The sequence below is a fragment of the Pteropus vampyrus genome, unplaced genomic scaffold, assembly GCF_000151845.1.
Source record: "Pteropus vampyrus isolate Shadow unplaced genomic scaffold, Pvam_2.0 Scaffold57, whole genome shotgun sequence".
Classification (NCBI taxonomy): domain Eukaryota; kingdom Metazoa; phylum Chordata; class Mammalia; order Chiroptera; family Pteropodidae; genus Pteropus; species Pteropus vampyrus.
In genome coordinates this window covers 3,980,536-3,996,983 of record NW_011888838.1, presented here as the reverse complement: position 1 = coordinate 3,996,983, position 16,448 = coordinate 3,980,536, and the positions used below count along the sequence as shown (strand labels likewise).

The 16,448-nt window shown below is 29.5% G+C and overlaps 1 protein-coding gene across 1 annotated transcript in view; it reads left to right on the top strand.

The window, feature by feature from the left end:
- The window catches only part of TECRL (trans-2,3-enoyl-CoA reductase like), a 93,024-nt gene that overhangs the window by 57,572 nt on the left and 19,004 nt on the right, over nt 1-16,448 (top strand). The window contains exons 3-6 of the mRNA XM_011360641.1: nt 445-489; nt 3,588-3,691; nt 11,017-11,132; nt 15,447-15,552. Coding sequence (XP_011358943.1) covers nt 445-489; nt 3,588-3,691; nt 11,017-11,132; nt 15,447-15,552 — 371 coding nt within the window. The remainder of the gene's footprint in view (nt 1-444; nt 490-3,587; nt 3,692-11,016; nt 11,133-15,446; nt 15,553-16,448) is intronic.

Below are 16,448 nucleotides of genomic sequence, written 5' to 3'. Positions count from 1 at the left end.
GTGCCTTACTCCTGATAGAAAAAATAACTCACTTTTACCTGAGCAGATTAAATATATTTTACATGAGATCAAAGTTCTCCAGTTTTAAATGAAGTAACTTAATCTTTTTACTGAAAAATACCTTGCAAAAAGTGCACAAGTCATAGTTCACATACCTTGGTACATATCTACAAATTGAATACATTTTACATAACCAGTTGCACGCAGAACAAAGAGCAGAAAATTGTCAACCCTAAAGCTCCCATCATGTTACTTTCAGAACTATCCACTACTGCTTCTCATTGCCCTGCCAAGGGTAACCACTATCTCCATTTCTGACCCTGGACAACCATTTTATTCACTTCTTAACATCTAATTTGTCTTTGAATTAAAAATACATTTAAAAATGTGTTTATACTTGTGCTGACAACTAAATATTATTATTATTTTTTTTTTATTTAATAGGTCCTAAGTGGTACCCTTCCCGAGTTGGCCTGCAGCTAGAAAGTGGTGAGAATCAACTTTCACTATCTACTTAAATTAGAATCCCTTTTCTGTCATTAATAGCTAATATGTATTTATCACTTACTAAATGACAGGTACTGCAATAAATTAACTCTATTATCTCATGTGATCCTCCCAACAAGCTTATGCGCCACTTTTATGGATAAAGAATTTTAGTTTCAAAGAAATAATTTTTGCTATTCATTGTCAGCATGTATTGGAGGCAGGATCTGAACTAACTTCTTTCTGTCTCTAAAGCTTTTACTGCTCTATTCTCTCCTTCTTCCATCTTCTAATATATCCTCAGGGATACAGCTTAGCTCTTTTTTTTTTTTTTCTATTCTAAAACATAATAAATGAGATAAGGAGGAACAGAAACAGATGCATTAGAGGAAGAAGTATTATATCCATTAAGTCTCAAGTTTTTCAAAATATCCATCCTATTCTTTATTTAGAAAATTTATAAATAGATACACTTAAAGATGACTCCTGCTAAAGGTCATTATTACTGATATCAAATCAACTTGATCTTGAATTTGCACTTGTTAAAATCAACTGTGGGTAGAATGTAAATTTTGGAGGAATATTTAGTCGAAGTCCATAATGGTAAATCTGTAAGAGGCGTCTATTAAGGAATTTTAATCTCTTAATGTTTCCATAAAATGGTAAATCGAATTTTTTCTGTTGCTTTTTCTAATATTAAGGCTTTCGTTTTTCAGATATCATATTTATATAAGGAAATGATGATTTCTGTGTATCTCTCTAAGATATTGTGCTTGTTTTCATTGTTGTCAAACATTCCATATTTCTCTGAGATCTCTATGTAAATAATATAGGAATCCATGGCATTCTTAGAAGTAGCACTTTCTTGATGGTCTCAAATTCTTCCAACTTCAAATGTTCAAGACAAATTCCCATCTTGCTAGAGTTTAAAATAGAAAAGTTGTTGTCTTGTTTATTTTTTTCTCTACATGGCCTAGTATGTGTCAGGTACATATGCCTTTCAACTCATGGATGCTGAAATAACAAATTAAATAATGGCATTGTTTTCTCAACTTGACTAATATAAAGAAGACTGAGAATGCCACAGGCATCAATGTCAAATGTAAGTTCAATTTTAAGGACACTATAATGGACTGAGGAATTACTGTTAATTCAATCTTTCTATTAAATGTGAATTTTTACTTTCCCCTCACATTTATTTACCTGGTTGAGTGTACCAGGGTGTGGTTTGAATAAGTATAGTCAAGTGTCCTTGCGTAGAAATGTGATAACGTTTTTTGGGGGGGAGGGAAGTCAATTAACTGCCTGAGACAAGCAGGATATGGTACAAAGAAGAGGTAATTTGGAATAACTCATAATTTTAAACCTGACTCTTTGACTTATTATCTATAGGATCTTCTTTTGTAAAGTAGAGCTTATAAAGATCCTAATTTATTTTTTGTAAGTATTAAATAAGATTGTGTTTATAAAACACTATAATGATTTACATATGGTAGATGTTTTATCAGTCATGATTACAACTATAAACATAGTTATACTATTTTTAAAATAAAGACAACACCAAAACAAAGCAAGGCCTGAATGTTTACATATATTTGCTAAAGTATGATCTAGGAAGAGTTGGTGTGGCTCTCTTTAGGCATGTTCTCTTGGTCCTACATATTCCTCTCCATTAGGAAAAAGGACATAAGCATGGAAGGCCAAGGACAGGGGTCCCTGATACCTGAATCTAAAAGTGACATGATTAATGATATATCTGGACTCTGTAGAGTTGTTTTATTCAAATATTCTATTGATGAGACTCCATTTAAAAATACTCTGTTTCTTGAAGTGAGAAAGTGTGATAGAAGAGTAGAAAATAATCTCCTCCCAAAAGGTGTCAATAGTTGTATATTGGAAAGATGTTTTCGTCACACTTTCAAGTGGTCAAAGCTATCAGAATTTTTTATCTTTATTAACATTTGATGTTGTTAAACATGATTGTCACAATGACATTATTGACCATTTAGATTTCAAATTCTTTACCTTGATCCACATTGCCTTAGCTTCCTATTGCTGGGTAACAAATTACCATATATTTAACTCCTTAAAAGCATACTAATTTATTAGCTTGAATACACAATATGGCTAGATCCTCTGCTCAGTAATATTTAATGTATATTTCTCTTACTGCTAGAAAGCTGTTTTAGATTTCTTTGTTTTCTTTTTATACTAAATACATAAATAATCTCATTAAGCCCCATGATTTTAAATGTTAATGACTTTTGAATATCTACACATACATCTACCCAACTGCCTACTTGACAGCTCCCACCCGAATGTCTGATAGATATCACATAATTAACATAATATACAGAATCTTAATTTTCACTTACAAATCCTGCTTTCCTCAATATTCTTCATGACAGTTAATGAGGTTGCAATGTACCTAAGTATTCAGGCCAAAAGTCTAAGATCAATCTATATCTCACTGAATCCTCTCCTCTCAAGTTGAATCTACTCTATGTTAAAATATATCTGGAAGTGATCAATTTTAACATTTCCACCAGTGCCACTTAATCCAAACAAACATCATCTCCGACTTGATGAATTTAGAGCTCCTCCTAAATAATTTCCTTACTTCTTTTCTTTCCATTTTCCATAAAATATCCATAACAATTTTTTTAAAAAGGTAAATCATGCCTCTCCTTTCATGCTTGCAATGACTATTGAAATCATTTTACCCCAGTTAATTTATACTATAATAAAATTATTTAGAGAACAGTTGAAATGTAAGTCTGCTGATACCCAAAACTATACTTTAAAAATACTTTGCATCATATTTGATTATGATTATCAACTTTTACATTTCCTCAAAACACAATAGGATATTAGCAGTTATAGTATGCATTTTATATATATTGAGAAACTACTGTGCATTTGAAAATTTGCTAGATATATTTTATAAAATGGATATATTCACAATTTATTTTACTTTAAAGATATATTGTGCATGCAATTTCTATGTAAAATTTATCCTTAGCTTTCACTGGTTTCATATTAAAAATATTTATCATTATGCCTTGAAATGTTATTAAAATAATATTTTCTTATTATTTAAGGTGGGACTTTTTTGAAGGACTATGTAACTATTCAAAGTATTGCAGCTTCCTCCATTGTCACACTCTATTTTACAGACCTAGGTCAACAGGTCAGTTGGACTACAGTAAGTATCAATTTGAAATGCAATATACATGTCTCACATTTTGATGTGAATAATTTGCTGACAGAGAGGACAAATTCTGTCAAATAAACTCATAGTGGAACAAAATATTGTATTGAATGTTATTTTACACACAATGATGTATTATTGAATTGTACACTTGAAACATATGATTTTATCAACCAATGGCACTCCGATAATTTTAACAAAAATTCAACTTAATTTAATTTTAAAAAATAAGTACATTTTCCATTCTTACTATGATCAGTGGCGAAAATTTCATTCAAAAATTAAAACAATTAGAAACACACAGTCAAAAGAAGGAAGATAAATTCCTTTTTAAATGTCAGTCTATTCCATAACTGATGGCCCCATTTCTGCTTCCCAAATGCCTTGTCAGTTAAATGACATTTTCTCAGCTTTTCCTTCTAGGATCTTTGAATAATGAAGACCCTTTTGACATTGCAATGAGGGGAGATAAAATATTCAATAAAAAATGTTCTAAGTCAGTGGGAGGACAGTTTGCAAACTGTGAGTGAAGTAGTAAGACTTCTTCGATGTGTGTGTGGGTGGGGAGTGGTGGTGGTGTTTGTTTCTCTTTGGAGGAGAAGTTTTCAAAGTGGTGGCAAGTGAGTCCAATGACTTTAGAAGAAAGAAGACTACATTAAAAGACATGGAGGACTAAGAAACAGAGAAAATACTTGACAATAGTTCACAAGTATTGAACTGTTCATGAGTAAGGAAAAAGATAGGTGGAATAACTTTAGTAGCAAGAAGAAATGCTGTGATATTTAGTGATAGAAGTAATGAAATTGTTAATCTGATAAATAATTTTGACACTGATATACAAAGAATAATGCAATCATTCTATTTTTCAATTAAATTAAACGTATTCATATTGTTTAGAAGTTAAGATTTTTTTGATTATATTCTATTCCATATTTGTTATGTGATTACACATTTAATATTTTCTATTTAAAATCGCTTTCCTTTTTCCCAGCATTAACAATCAACATTATCATCCTTACTTCTTTGAGCTTTCCCTTTACAGTCAATCAACTTTTTAAAATTATTATATACACAAGGTAAATCATGCTTTATTATTTAATTCTCAAAGAGAAAATCAAGTTTTACATTCATTAGTTAAAATATCATCACATCCTTTACTTTTCTAACTATATATCCTTTAATATATATTATCTTCCTACACTTAGATAATTATGTATATTTTAGTTTTGTTGGTGAAAGAGTTGCTTTATTTTCCAGCTTGTTGAGCTTTAGAGTACTAATTTGTTGTACTAAAAACTGAATTTAGAATATTCTGAATCCTTTTGAAGTATATTATAATGTTTATAAAAGAACCTATTAATTCAAGCTGCAGACATTGTGTAAGCAAAGGATTTGATACTTAAATGTAATATCTACAGATTTTTGCTAAACGAGATTTTAGACGAGAAAATTTTGATCTTTAAAGGTTAAAATATTCAGTCTTTGTCCACATTTATGATAAAAAGGGGATTCTGTCTACAGAAATTGTGTCAGGGTGAGCGGCATTAACTGCGAGTTCATTAGAAATTCCAGCTGCATCATTTGGATAAGCACTGAGGAGAAAAAGTGCTAAGGTAGAATTCTATGACAATTGTACTAGAAAATTATAACTTATCTGAGAGGAAAGTCATTTAAGTGACAAAGAGAACTCTGAAAATAGGCTGGCTATTTTAAAATCAACCCTATGGTTCACACACCCTTTTGCTCTATATGAGTCAGTCCTATTAAATGCTAAAAATGCATTACATTGCAATCACACCCACATTATATCAACTGAATTATACAATAAAAGCAATATTTTACCACACATAACATTCTTGTACATTTACGAAATGTTAAAATGTTCTCCTAAAATGAAAGCATTATTAGATTGCTTTTTTTTTTTTTCCTTTAGAAACAATTTATTTAATTTAGCAAGGTCAAAATTAAGATTTTACTAATATTATGCATCAAGTATGAATATGTTGTCACTGAATGTTAAGAAAATTCTTCTCTCTTTGAACTTATTGAAAGACTTAGGAGAAAGGGTTAATAAAATAATATAATAATCCTCATCATATAAATCCTATTAACTAGAGACTAAAGATCATATTCATTTCTCACCATTTTTACATTCATTCATGTGCATGAGAGTATATATAGTTCTGTGCAATTTATCTCTTGCATAATCTATCACCAAAATCAGATACAGAATTGTTCCATCTCCACAAAGGAACTCCCTTGATATTACTCCTCTATATTCATACACTTTCTTCCCTATCCTGGGGCAATCACCAGTCTGTTCATATATTTTTGTCATGTGGCAAATGCTCTATAAACAGAATTAAACAGTTTTTTTGGTTTTTTTTTTTTTTGAGATTGATACTTATTTTTCTCCTAAGCACATTGCCTTTGGAATCCATCCTGGTTATTTCATGTATCAATATCCAGTTCCTTTTTATTTGTAAATAGTATTCTGTTGTATGAATGCAACAGAGTTTGTTTAACCTATCACACATTTACAGACATTAGGTGTTTTTTCAGTACTTTGCTATTACAAATAAAGCTGTTATCTATCAGTGTATAGGTATTTGTTTGAACATAAAATTTTATTCATCTGGTACACACTGTAGTTTTAAGAGTATCTTTTATATTCTAGATAAAAGAACATTATTTGATACATGGCTTATTAATATTTTCTCTCAGATTTTAATTTATCTTTTCGTCCTCTTAACAGGATATTTTGTTGTTGCTGTGCAAAAAGTTTTCACCTTTAACGTTTTCTAACTAGTTACTGTTTTTTAAAACAAGAATCTTGCCTTTGTTGTCATATATAAGAACTTTTGCCTAGCGCTGGATCTGGGAGTTTTTCTCCATGTTTTCATCCAAAAGATTAATAGTTTGATATTTTACATTTTAATCATAACCTATTTTTATTGTAAAGAATTATCTATTTTTTAATTTCCCAACTTAATATTTTCTTTCAATTTGCCCCGTGTGTTTTCTAATCTTATTTTATTTATTTATTTATTTTTTCTTTCCTTATTTTATATTGTCATACTTTCTTTTCTATTAGTCCTTGTATTATTTTTGTCATTATCTTTTTTTTTTTTTTTTTTTAGTAACTCTAGTGGTTACTCAAGAGATTACAATGTGGGTCTTAAAATATTAAACTAATATAAATTGCTTAATTTGTTTACTAATGTGAAGATACTTCATAGATAGTTGAATGACTTTAACATATTTGAGCTCCTTCTGACTTATCTTCTATTGCTGCGGTATATTTTAATTTTATAAATTTTTAATGTGAATCCACCAGTATAATTTTATATGGCTGATATTTATTTAGATTTATCATTTTAATGGCAATTTAGTTCTTCTTTTTAATACTTAGCTTACATCTGGTAACATTATCCTTCTTCCTGAAAATGCCTTTAATGCTTTATTATAGCTCTGCCATTGATGAATTCTCTCAATTCTTGTTTATGTTAAAATGTATTTATTTAATTTTTATTCTTGGAGAATATTTTTGCAGGGAAAAAAAAAAAAACAATCCCATGTTGGCAGTAGTTTTTGCCTTCATTTCACAAAACTTTATTATTTTGATTGTTGACTCCCACTGTTTCTATTGAATAGTTCATTATACTCCTTTAAAATTAATATGTCTTTTCTCTGACTTACTTCACAACTTTCTTTTGCTTGATTATCAGCAGTTTGACTAAGGTGCACACAGTTATCATCATGTTTATATTAATCCTACTTTGAGTTTATACTGTAAACTGAGTCTATAGTTTGATATACATATTCAATTTGAAAAAAAAAGGATAATCTCTTCACCTTTTGATTCACCATTATTCTCTTTGTATTCTCTTTTGGGGTTCTTAATGTATTTCCATACTTTTTTTATTTCAGAGTTTTCAAATATCTGCTGAAATTCTTAATCTTTTCTTTTATTCTTTTGAGCATAAAATCTACGTTTTAAAAGTATGTTTTCTAGTAATTCTGTAAAGTGAACCTTCAGTTCGTCTATTTTGAATGTCTTCTGTTTCTTTGGTTTTGGTCACAATATCTTTACTACTTGTATACCTATATATTTCTGCCTTAGTGCACAAAAATTTAAAAGATAACATATGAAAAATTTTAAAGATAACATGAGGCTTAGAGTAATGTTATATTCTTTCAAAGATAATTTAGCACCCTGCAGATGGGTCCAGGCCATCTTAATTTAATCAATGATTGAAATTATTTCAGCTGAGTTTCATTACCTGTGAAGATCAATCTGTTTTGGCTTCATCTTCACTCCTAGGGTATAACTCTTTTGTGTCTTAACCCAAATTCCATGGGTTATATAGGTTATATCATCTTTGAAAGATACTAAGCAACAATTTTTGCCCTTGCTGTCTCAGGCACCCTCAGAAAATTTGGTGTTCTTATCAGGCTCTTATCAGGCTTCATATCCTAGGTTAAATCACTATTGTAAAGTTCCACTTAAAAAATCTTAACTTTGTAATTCTTCAATGACTCAGTAACTTTTTAAAGCCTGGAAAACAGGCTTTATGTTTTCTCACTGATTTCATTAAAATGGTTTGTTTGAATAATCTGGAATAGAATTCCCCATTATATGTTATTACTATAATGATTAAATTACACAAAGACAAAAATTTTTCCTCTACTATCATATTAGCTTCAACAGTCCTCATTGAGTACAAAGTGATATTACTATTGGGAAATGCTCTTATAATTTTATTTGGAAGATTAAAGTTGACACTACTTCATTTTTGTCAGTAATTTTCAACAACTCTGAAAAGTGCAATTAATTTTATTCTCAACTGTCAGTTGTAATGTTAGAAAATAAGTAAAGACAATACCACTCTAATAATAGAATTAAAAAGTTTTTTTTTTTTCAAGAGAGGGTGAAATTCATTAAGCACATTCTATATATATAGGGGTCCTAATCAATTTGCAACAATTGTAGTCACACGTTTTAATTTTTATTTTCTAAAACAGCTTATTGCCTTATTTTTTCAGTTTAGACATATTATCAAGTTGAAGATTCCAAAGAAGTTCCAAAAAATCCCCATTACCTAGCTTGCCTAGTAGAAGTAGTGATTTTTTTTTTTTTACATTTAAAGCAACACATTAATTTAATACAGATAACTTTCTATAAAGAGGTAAATAATTTGATATTGGAAATAAATTGGAATTTAAAAGTAGTATATATCTTCAAAGTAAAAATAAAGTATATCTGTTTATTTTTAGTATAGAATTGCTACTAAATTTTTGGAATAAAAAGTTGCTAGTCTTTGAAAATGTGTTTGATTTGCTTGAGCTTTTACCTGGTATAATTGCTTGTTATTTTGGTTTTAGTTTCAGTTTTACTCTTTCTTTTTTAGTAGAAAAAGAGCTATTCCTTTTCAGAAGGCTATCTTATTAATATTTATCTTTTTATTTATCCAAAACTATTTTATTATTATGTTTTAAGTTTTTAAAACATCTCTCTTCCTTTTTTCTATTTGTACTCAAATAGACTTTTTTTTTTTTTTTGAAAGATGCATTGTCTAAGTTGTTTCTTATCATTTTCTAGTGCTTTCGTGTCAGGATCTAGTCTTCATACTTGGATACAGTTCTAACCTCCATGTTTCAGCATGAATGATATCTTTGATAAAATATTGGGCCTCCTAGAACATATTACTATAAACTAGCCAGGTTTCTCCATTTATTTTTAGGAGATGATGGAGATAAGATTATAGTTTAATTTCCTGCTATACAGAGAAACTTTCTACTTGTGATAGCACTATTATTAATATAATAAAGAGTGACATTTGGTCCATGTTAACTATGTTCACAGCATCATTTCTGATATATTACTGTAGAATTTACTTGAATTTGACTTAGCTAGATCAGATGGCATTGAAATAAATATTTTAAACTTTTTGTTATAATAAAACACTCTCCTCATTATTCTAGATTATTAACTAGACTCTATTAGCTGACATTTAAAAGTGGTAAACATTTTTCTTTATATCTGAATAATCAGGCATGTTGTAAGCTATAAATTAATATAGTTTTTCAGTAACAAGGAAGCTTTTATACTGAATTTATCATATGTTGCATTGTTTTTACCCTCACACACAAGTCTTTCTTGGTTCATGAATGATGAATATTGTTAAAAGGAACACTTATAACTAAACATACCTACATGTAAATATCTATTTATGTGTGTATGTATACATATACATATGATTACATATATATGTATATGTATGAAATCATACATATATATCACATATTCTGACCATATAACTATACAAAATTTTCACCATAGATAACATAATTTCTAATCAACATGCACATCTGCATATTTGAGAAAACGTGCAGCTCAAAGTTACTTCCTTAGAAAATAATGAAAATTAGCAGACAAAGCAAAGTAGAAATGGCAGTTGAATTTATCATTGTCATGTCTGTATCCCTTCTCTTCTTGAATGCTCAGAGGTAAATTACTTTCCCTTCTCTGTCTGAAAATTCCAGAGATTAACTTTAACTTGATTTTAGCATAAAAACAAAATCAAATGATGGACAGTTACTGGATTCAAAAACTGTTAGAAACCTGATAGCTAAATAATCTCTTTTCAATCACATGATATTGTTTCCAATGATGTTTCCAGATTTCATGATTGTCTCTCTATAGATCAGATATTTCTCTCTACAAATATGGTTGCCCCTCAGCTCCAAAATTTGGAGGGCAATTCTTTTAATTACTCATTCAGACTTATTACAAGTAAAGTCTAAAATTTCCAAAAGAGAGAATTAAATTATTTTAATTCGAATCAGGGTCAAATCAATTGAGTTCAAGATGGCATGGCTATAAAAAGATTTAAAAAAAAACTAAAGACAGGCACTATAGCCCATGCCATTCAGGGACAGGGACAGGTCCCACAGAAGATGGAGTATGTATGTGGCTGAGGAGACCCAAAGAAATATATAAATATGTTTATAATACTTTGGTTAGTTAAGTAAAAACTCCATGTACCATTTATAAATAAATCATTAATTAGGTTTAATATTTATTTTTATTTTAAATTAACTATTTATAATTATCCTCTTTATCTCTTGGCTAGTTCTTCCAAGGATGGCTTCTTGTTATTTACATTGGCACCTAGCTAATTTGTTATTTTTTAGGGAAGTACTCACTTGCCTATTTAACCAGTTCATGTAGTAAGCTAAGTCTGTAGATCATAAGTCAACCTTAATAACATGTATAAAAATTTATTGTGTAATCTAAATCACTTTCTTATTTTCAGGTGTTTTTGGCTGAATACACAGGACCTCTGTTGATATATCTACTCTTTTACTTGAGAATCCCATATATATATGACATAAAAGAGAGCTCTAAAAGATTATGCCACCCAGTGGTACAGTAAGTAATACATACAGTACTTATAAATTAAGGAGGAGATGAACTAGTATATGCAGATATTATGTTAATAAAGATTGTTTGTAAAGTCAATTAAAGTGGATTCAATTTTATGGAAATATATTTTAGATAGCCATAAATAATATTTACACACTAACTTGCAAATTTATAAACAAGGGACTATTAAATATACCTTAAAGTTGAGGTAATTTAAGCTAATAATTACAATTAGCAAAAGAAATCTGGAAATTTAGAAATAGCAAAAGAAGCTTAAAATGATAAGATTGAGAGTCCCTGTATAGAGCTCAAACATAAACACTTCTCTAAAACCTCAGGCAACATTGCTTAAGAAAGAAATAATGACCTAAATAACAAACAAGAAAAAAAAAAAGTTTTTATAAATTTCCTTTTGTAGGTCAAAATCAAAAATAAAATTTTATTTTGAAATAAGACAGAAAAAAGACTAGGACAGTTATAAAAGCAGAATATATACATATGGTAGTTAGCATATTGTCAAAATAATCAATCCCCCATCTCTCTCTTTCTCTCTGTCTCTCTCCCTGTCTCTCTATCTTTCTCTCTATCCCCCATCTTTTTCTCTCCATATCAAATTAAAAAGAAAGAATAATTATTTAAGATGTTACACTGAGATGTAGAATTAGCAATGTGAAAAAAAAACACCTTATTAAATGACAAAATCAAGAAGCAAAATTTAAGTCTTAAGGATACTAAAAGACAGAATAATTTGTATCCTGACTTTGTCATCTCAGATCAAGCTGTCCCTTACCCTTAATATCTGTACTCCAGCGACATTAACGTCCTTTCTCACCCTTGTACCTACCACGCCTCCTTTCACACAAGGGCATTTCTACAGGTCATTCTTCTTCCCTATCCTCATTACCTCTCCCTTCTCTCTTATTCATATGTTAAATAAAAGCTAAAATTTCCTACTGATGGTAGCTATTCCTTCTACAACAAATACGCTACTAAAATGTCTTTCCTTTATACAATTTTTTACTTTAAATTATATATTTATATAATCATTTGTTTATGTCTTTTCCTTTATAGAGTTAAAATTGTATAATGAATATACTTTGGAGTTCAGTCTATCTTCTGCTTAACACATTACTTGATTTAAAGGAACGTTCAAAAATGTTTTGTATGATGAGATAGATGAATGAATCACATACATATTTATTTTACATTGGGTACTTTTAGAGTATAAAAGAGAAGAATCCGACCTTGATTGAAGTTCTGAGATGGTTTTTCTAAGAAAGTTGCATTTGAACGTTTTTTATTGTTTTTTTTTTTTTTTGAGAGATGAGTCAAATTTTAACTAATAAATTTGAAGAATATTCATATGGAAGTCATTAGTAGTACAAAGCAGTTGGTGCTTTGTAGTACCACAAAGAAATAATGCAGAGGCAGAGAGGCAAGGGGAGACGGGCTCTCAGGGATGACAGTTAGGTCAGTATAGTTAGTGCAGGGTGTTCAGGGCCTTTTGGATATTCACATTTGTCTTTCTTTTTCTTAAGTGAAGAGAATGCTCAATTCATTTAGAAAGAATATGGGGTGGAAAGTTCATAAGGAGAATGTAATCATATTCAGTCTTTAGACCACATATATAACATATACCAGATATATAGCACAGCATGAAAAAATAACACTTTTTTCCTCTCTGTGGTATTCTCAAAGGAACTGACTGACAGTTACTATTCTGAAACACAAATACAGCAAGTTTTGTAACATCTCAGTGATAGATGTATTTGTGCAACATAGTTTCAAAATAGGAACTATGTTAAGCTTATATGAAATCATTTCAGAGCAGATGCACACAAACACAAAAACTACTTCTGAAATTGTCTAGTACAGATTTATAAAATAATCACAAGGCTTCTACCGCAATCCATTTTCAGAACGAGTGATGTCATTTCTCAAGGTTAAAAAGATCGAATTTCAAATGCTATATGCACTTGCCACATACTCCAAAGGTAATTCTCCAAAAGAGCTTTGAGTCAAATCAATCAAAAGTATTTTTTCTGCTAGGTTCAGATATATATGTGACTCAATTGTCACAAAACTATTTGGATTTCTTAGACCCCTCTATACACTAGGGCTAGAGTCAAATCTGCAGTATCTTTATCCTCAAGTGCAGTGAAAGGTGGTCCATAGCCTGGTGTAATACAGATATGTTCTTTATTCAACCAACAGTATTTAAGATAGAGGATACATAATCAAAATTATCATGGTCCCTCCCACCCAGAGAGATTGAGTGAACTAGCAACACCTGGGCTAAGATAAAGAAACCTTTCTTGCACTTGGCATTCACAGTTTGATTATCTGCCTTAATTAAAAGAGGCTACTTTAGATGGTTAGATATTTTATCCCTCTTTAGTTCACTTTCAGTTTATCTTTCATCTCTTACATTCTATCTCAATAAACTCTATTGTCCTCTATTTGTTGCCTTCCCTGAATCTCTCCCAACTCCTGGAATCCTTACACCATGCCCTCTGCAATTCAAAGTTCATCATTAGTAAAATCTCTTATATCTTCAACCTTTTATCAATATTGCCTTCATATACTTCTTCAACAGAAACCTGACACACTGCCTTCCTAGCGGTTCTGTGAAGTTGAGACTGTGTCTTCTTTCACCGCCCTCATATCTTGAAACTTACTTAATAAGGATAATAAATTTTCAAATATTAAGATTGGAAAAACAATTGAACCCAAGCCTATTTATGGATGTCCAGTTAGTTAAGTATAGAAGAGAGAAAGAATTGTCTGGAGGGAAGTCAATCAAAATTAAATAAAATTAAAAATATTTTTAAATGAAATCAAACTTAGCAAGTTACTAATAATATTCAAAGTGTCATATAGACAAATACAAAGCCATAGCCGTATATGCTATTTTGGTCTCTATGTTCTCATAGTATAGTATAAAGTAAATAAGTGAACTAATTTAGAGTTATCATAGCTTAAACCAAATTTCTCATTTAAGGCTCTTCTACATTGCTGGGCATAACCTAATTTTTCTATTTTCATACAAAATGGATAATTTTATTACTTAGGTATTTTTAGAAATACTTCTACAAAAGAACCAACAAGTTTAAAAAAATACCAAATCCCTCATGAGTCTTTTGAACCCATAAGGCATCCTATATCAAGACCTTTGCTTTTTTTTTTTCTTACTCTCTAGGAAATTACCCACAGATATCCACATTGTTTGTTCTCTTGCATATTTCTATTGTTTGGGGGAAGGTTGTCTATTATTCGTAGATACACACATCACATAGAACATGTCTCTTCTATAATAGGTGCACAATTATATATTTATGAATTAACAAATAACGATAAATTCTCTGATGACTTAGCCAGATTGGTTTGTATTTATCTATCAGTTTGTTTTTCTTAAAGTCATTATTATTTATAGGAGAAAGAATTAATTCATTTATGTTAAAATAAACTCCCAATGGAGACTCAATGTTTTATTTTATCAATGTTTATTGATTGGAGTATGCAGTCTTTGATCCACATTGATTTTCTTGAATAGCAGCTAATGTTTTTGAAATTTTACATTTTTATTTATAACAAAATAGGCACACATGTTGATGGAAAATATTTTTAAGTATAAAAATATACTTTTGTAAATCACATTTGACATTAATTTTTATAATAGTAGTTAAATAAATGACAAGGAGAGGCGGCAACTTAAAACAATAGCAACAAAAACAAATACAAAGCATCAACGAAAATATTAGAATATGTTAAATTGGCAAAAAATAAAAAATAAAACTAATGAAACAAAACACAAGTTGCACTGGCTTCACAGAAAATGAAATTCAAACTTTTAATTTATAGTACTTGCTAAAGGACAACCAGACAATGAAAAAGTTACTCTGAATATTATAAAATGTCAAATGTATTCTAAGTAGGCTTTGAAAATTTTTAAAACTTGTAAATTATCTACTTTAATTTAGAGACATTTTGATATGAGCACATTTGCAATTATTATATTCATATATATTCCTGGAGCAGGTGTGAGCATACAGTTTATGACTGACATTATAATATATTTCTAATGTCATCAGAAGTAAATTTATAGAGAGGCTATTGTGACAATCTTTTATTATTAAATAAATTTAGACAATTTATAGGATAAAAATATTAAAAGTAACACTTGTGTTTTGGTTACTGGAAATAATATTTCCTAATATAGGGTATCATAATAAACTAAAAAAGAAATGAAAACATCTTATGCATAAGGCAAGACAGATTTTTTGAAGGAAACTTAATGTTTATGTTTTATTTTCTTCCTAGCTTGGCTTGCTTCTGTCACTGTATACACTATATCCGATATCTTCTGGAAACCTTATTTGTTCACAAAGTTTCTGCAGGACATACACCTTTGAAAAATTTGATAAAGGTGGGGTTTGATACGTTTAGTAATTTTAATTATTATTGAGAAATTTTGCATTTGGGATCATCTGCAAAATAATTCCATCATGTTTATTTCCCTCAAGTCTAGTTTTTTTGTTATTGTTGTTCAACTATCAGCATATATTAAACATTCTGTTGTGACATACCATTTCTTAGGTGACATATTTCTTTGGAGTTGCCTTCAACCAATAACTCTACATAGACAGATTTACCAAGATCTAATGTTACAAGGTATATATACTCAGGCACCTTTTATTTAGGAAATACTTAGCATTGAATTCAGATTCTTTAAATGCCTTTTGAAAAAAAAAAAAATCTCATCCATGAGCCCTCCTATAAATATACATCTGTGTGATTAAAATAATGATACCACACACCCATATTAATGATAGTTATCAGTGTATGACAGTATCTTTGCCTTTGAAATGGCAAATGCAACAGTTATCAACCATCAAGAAAATAGAAAATTTTCTGAATTTAAATAACATGTCACAATTCAATTTTCCAATTCAAAGCAAAATTTATTTAAATTGTTTTCCCATTTAAAATTTATTTTCAATATCATGTCCTTATTAAAATTTTTCTATTTTTTGCAAATATCTATTTTTTAAAAATCTGAACAAGAAAGCCATTCTGTTGTTGTCATTATAATGAAATAGTGAACACTAGAACTGTTAGAAACCTCAGAAATCATTTAGACTACCTTCTCTTTTGACAGAAGGTGTTAAAATTTATCGTATAGTACAAGATCAGTATTATAGCCTAGGACTTCTAAAACCAGGCCATTGCCCTTTCTAATCAATCAACATGAATTACTAATGATTAAATAATTTATTCTTTTATTCATTTATTTTTGGGAAATGATTATTAATATATCTTATC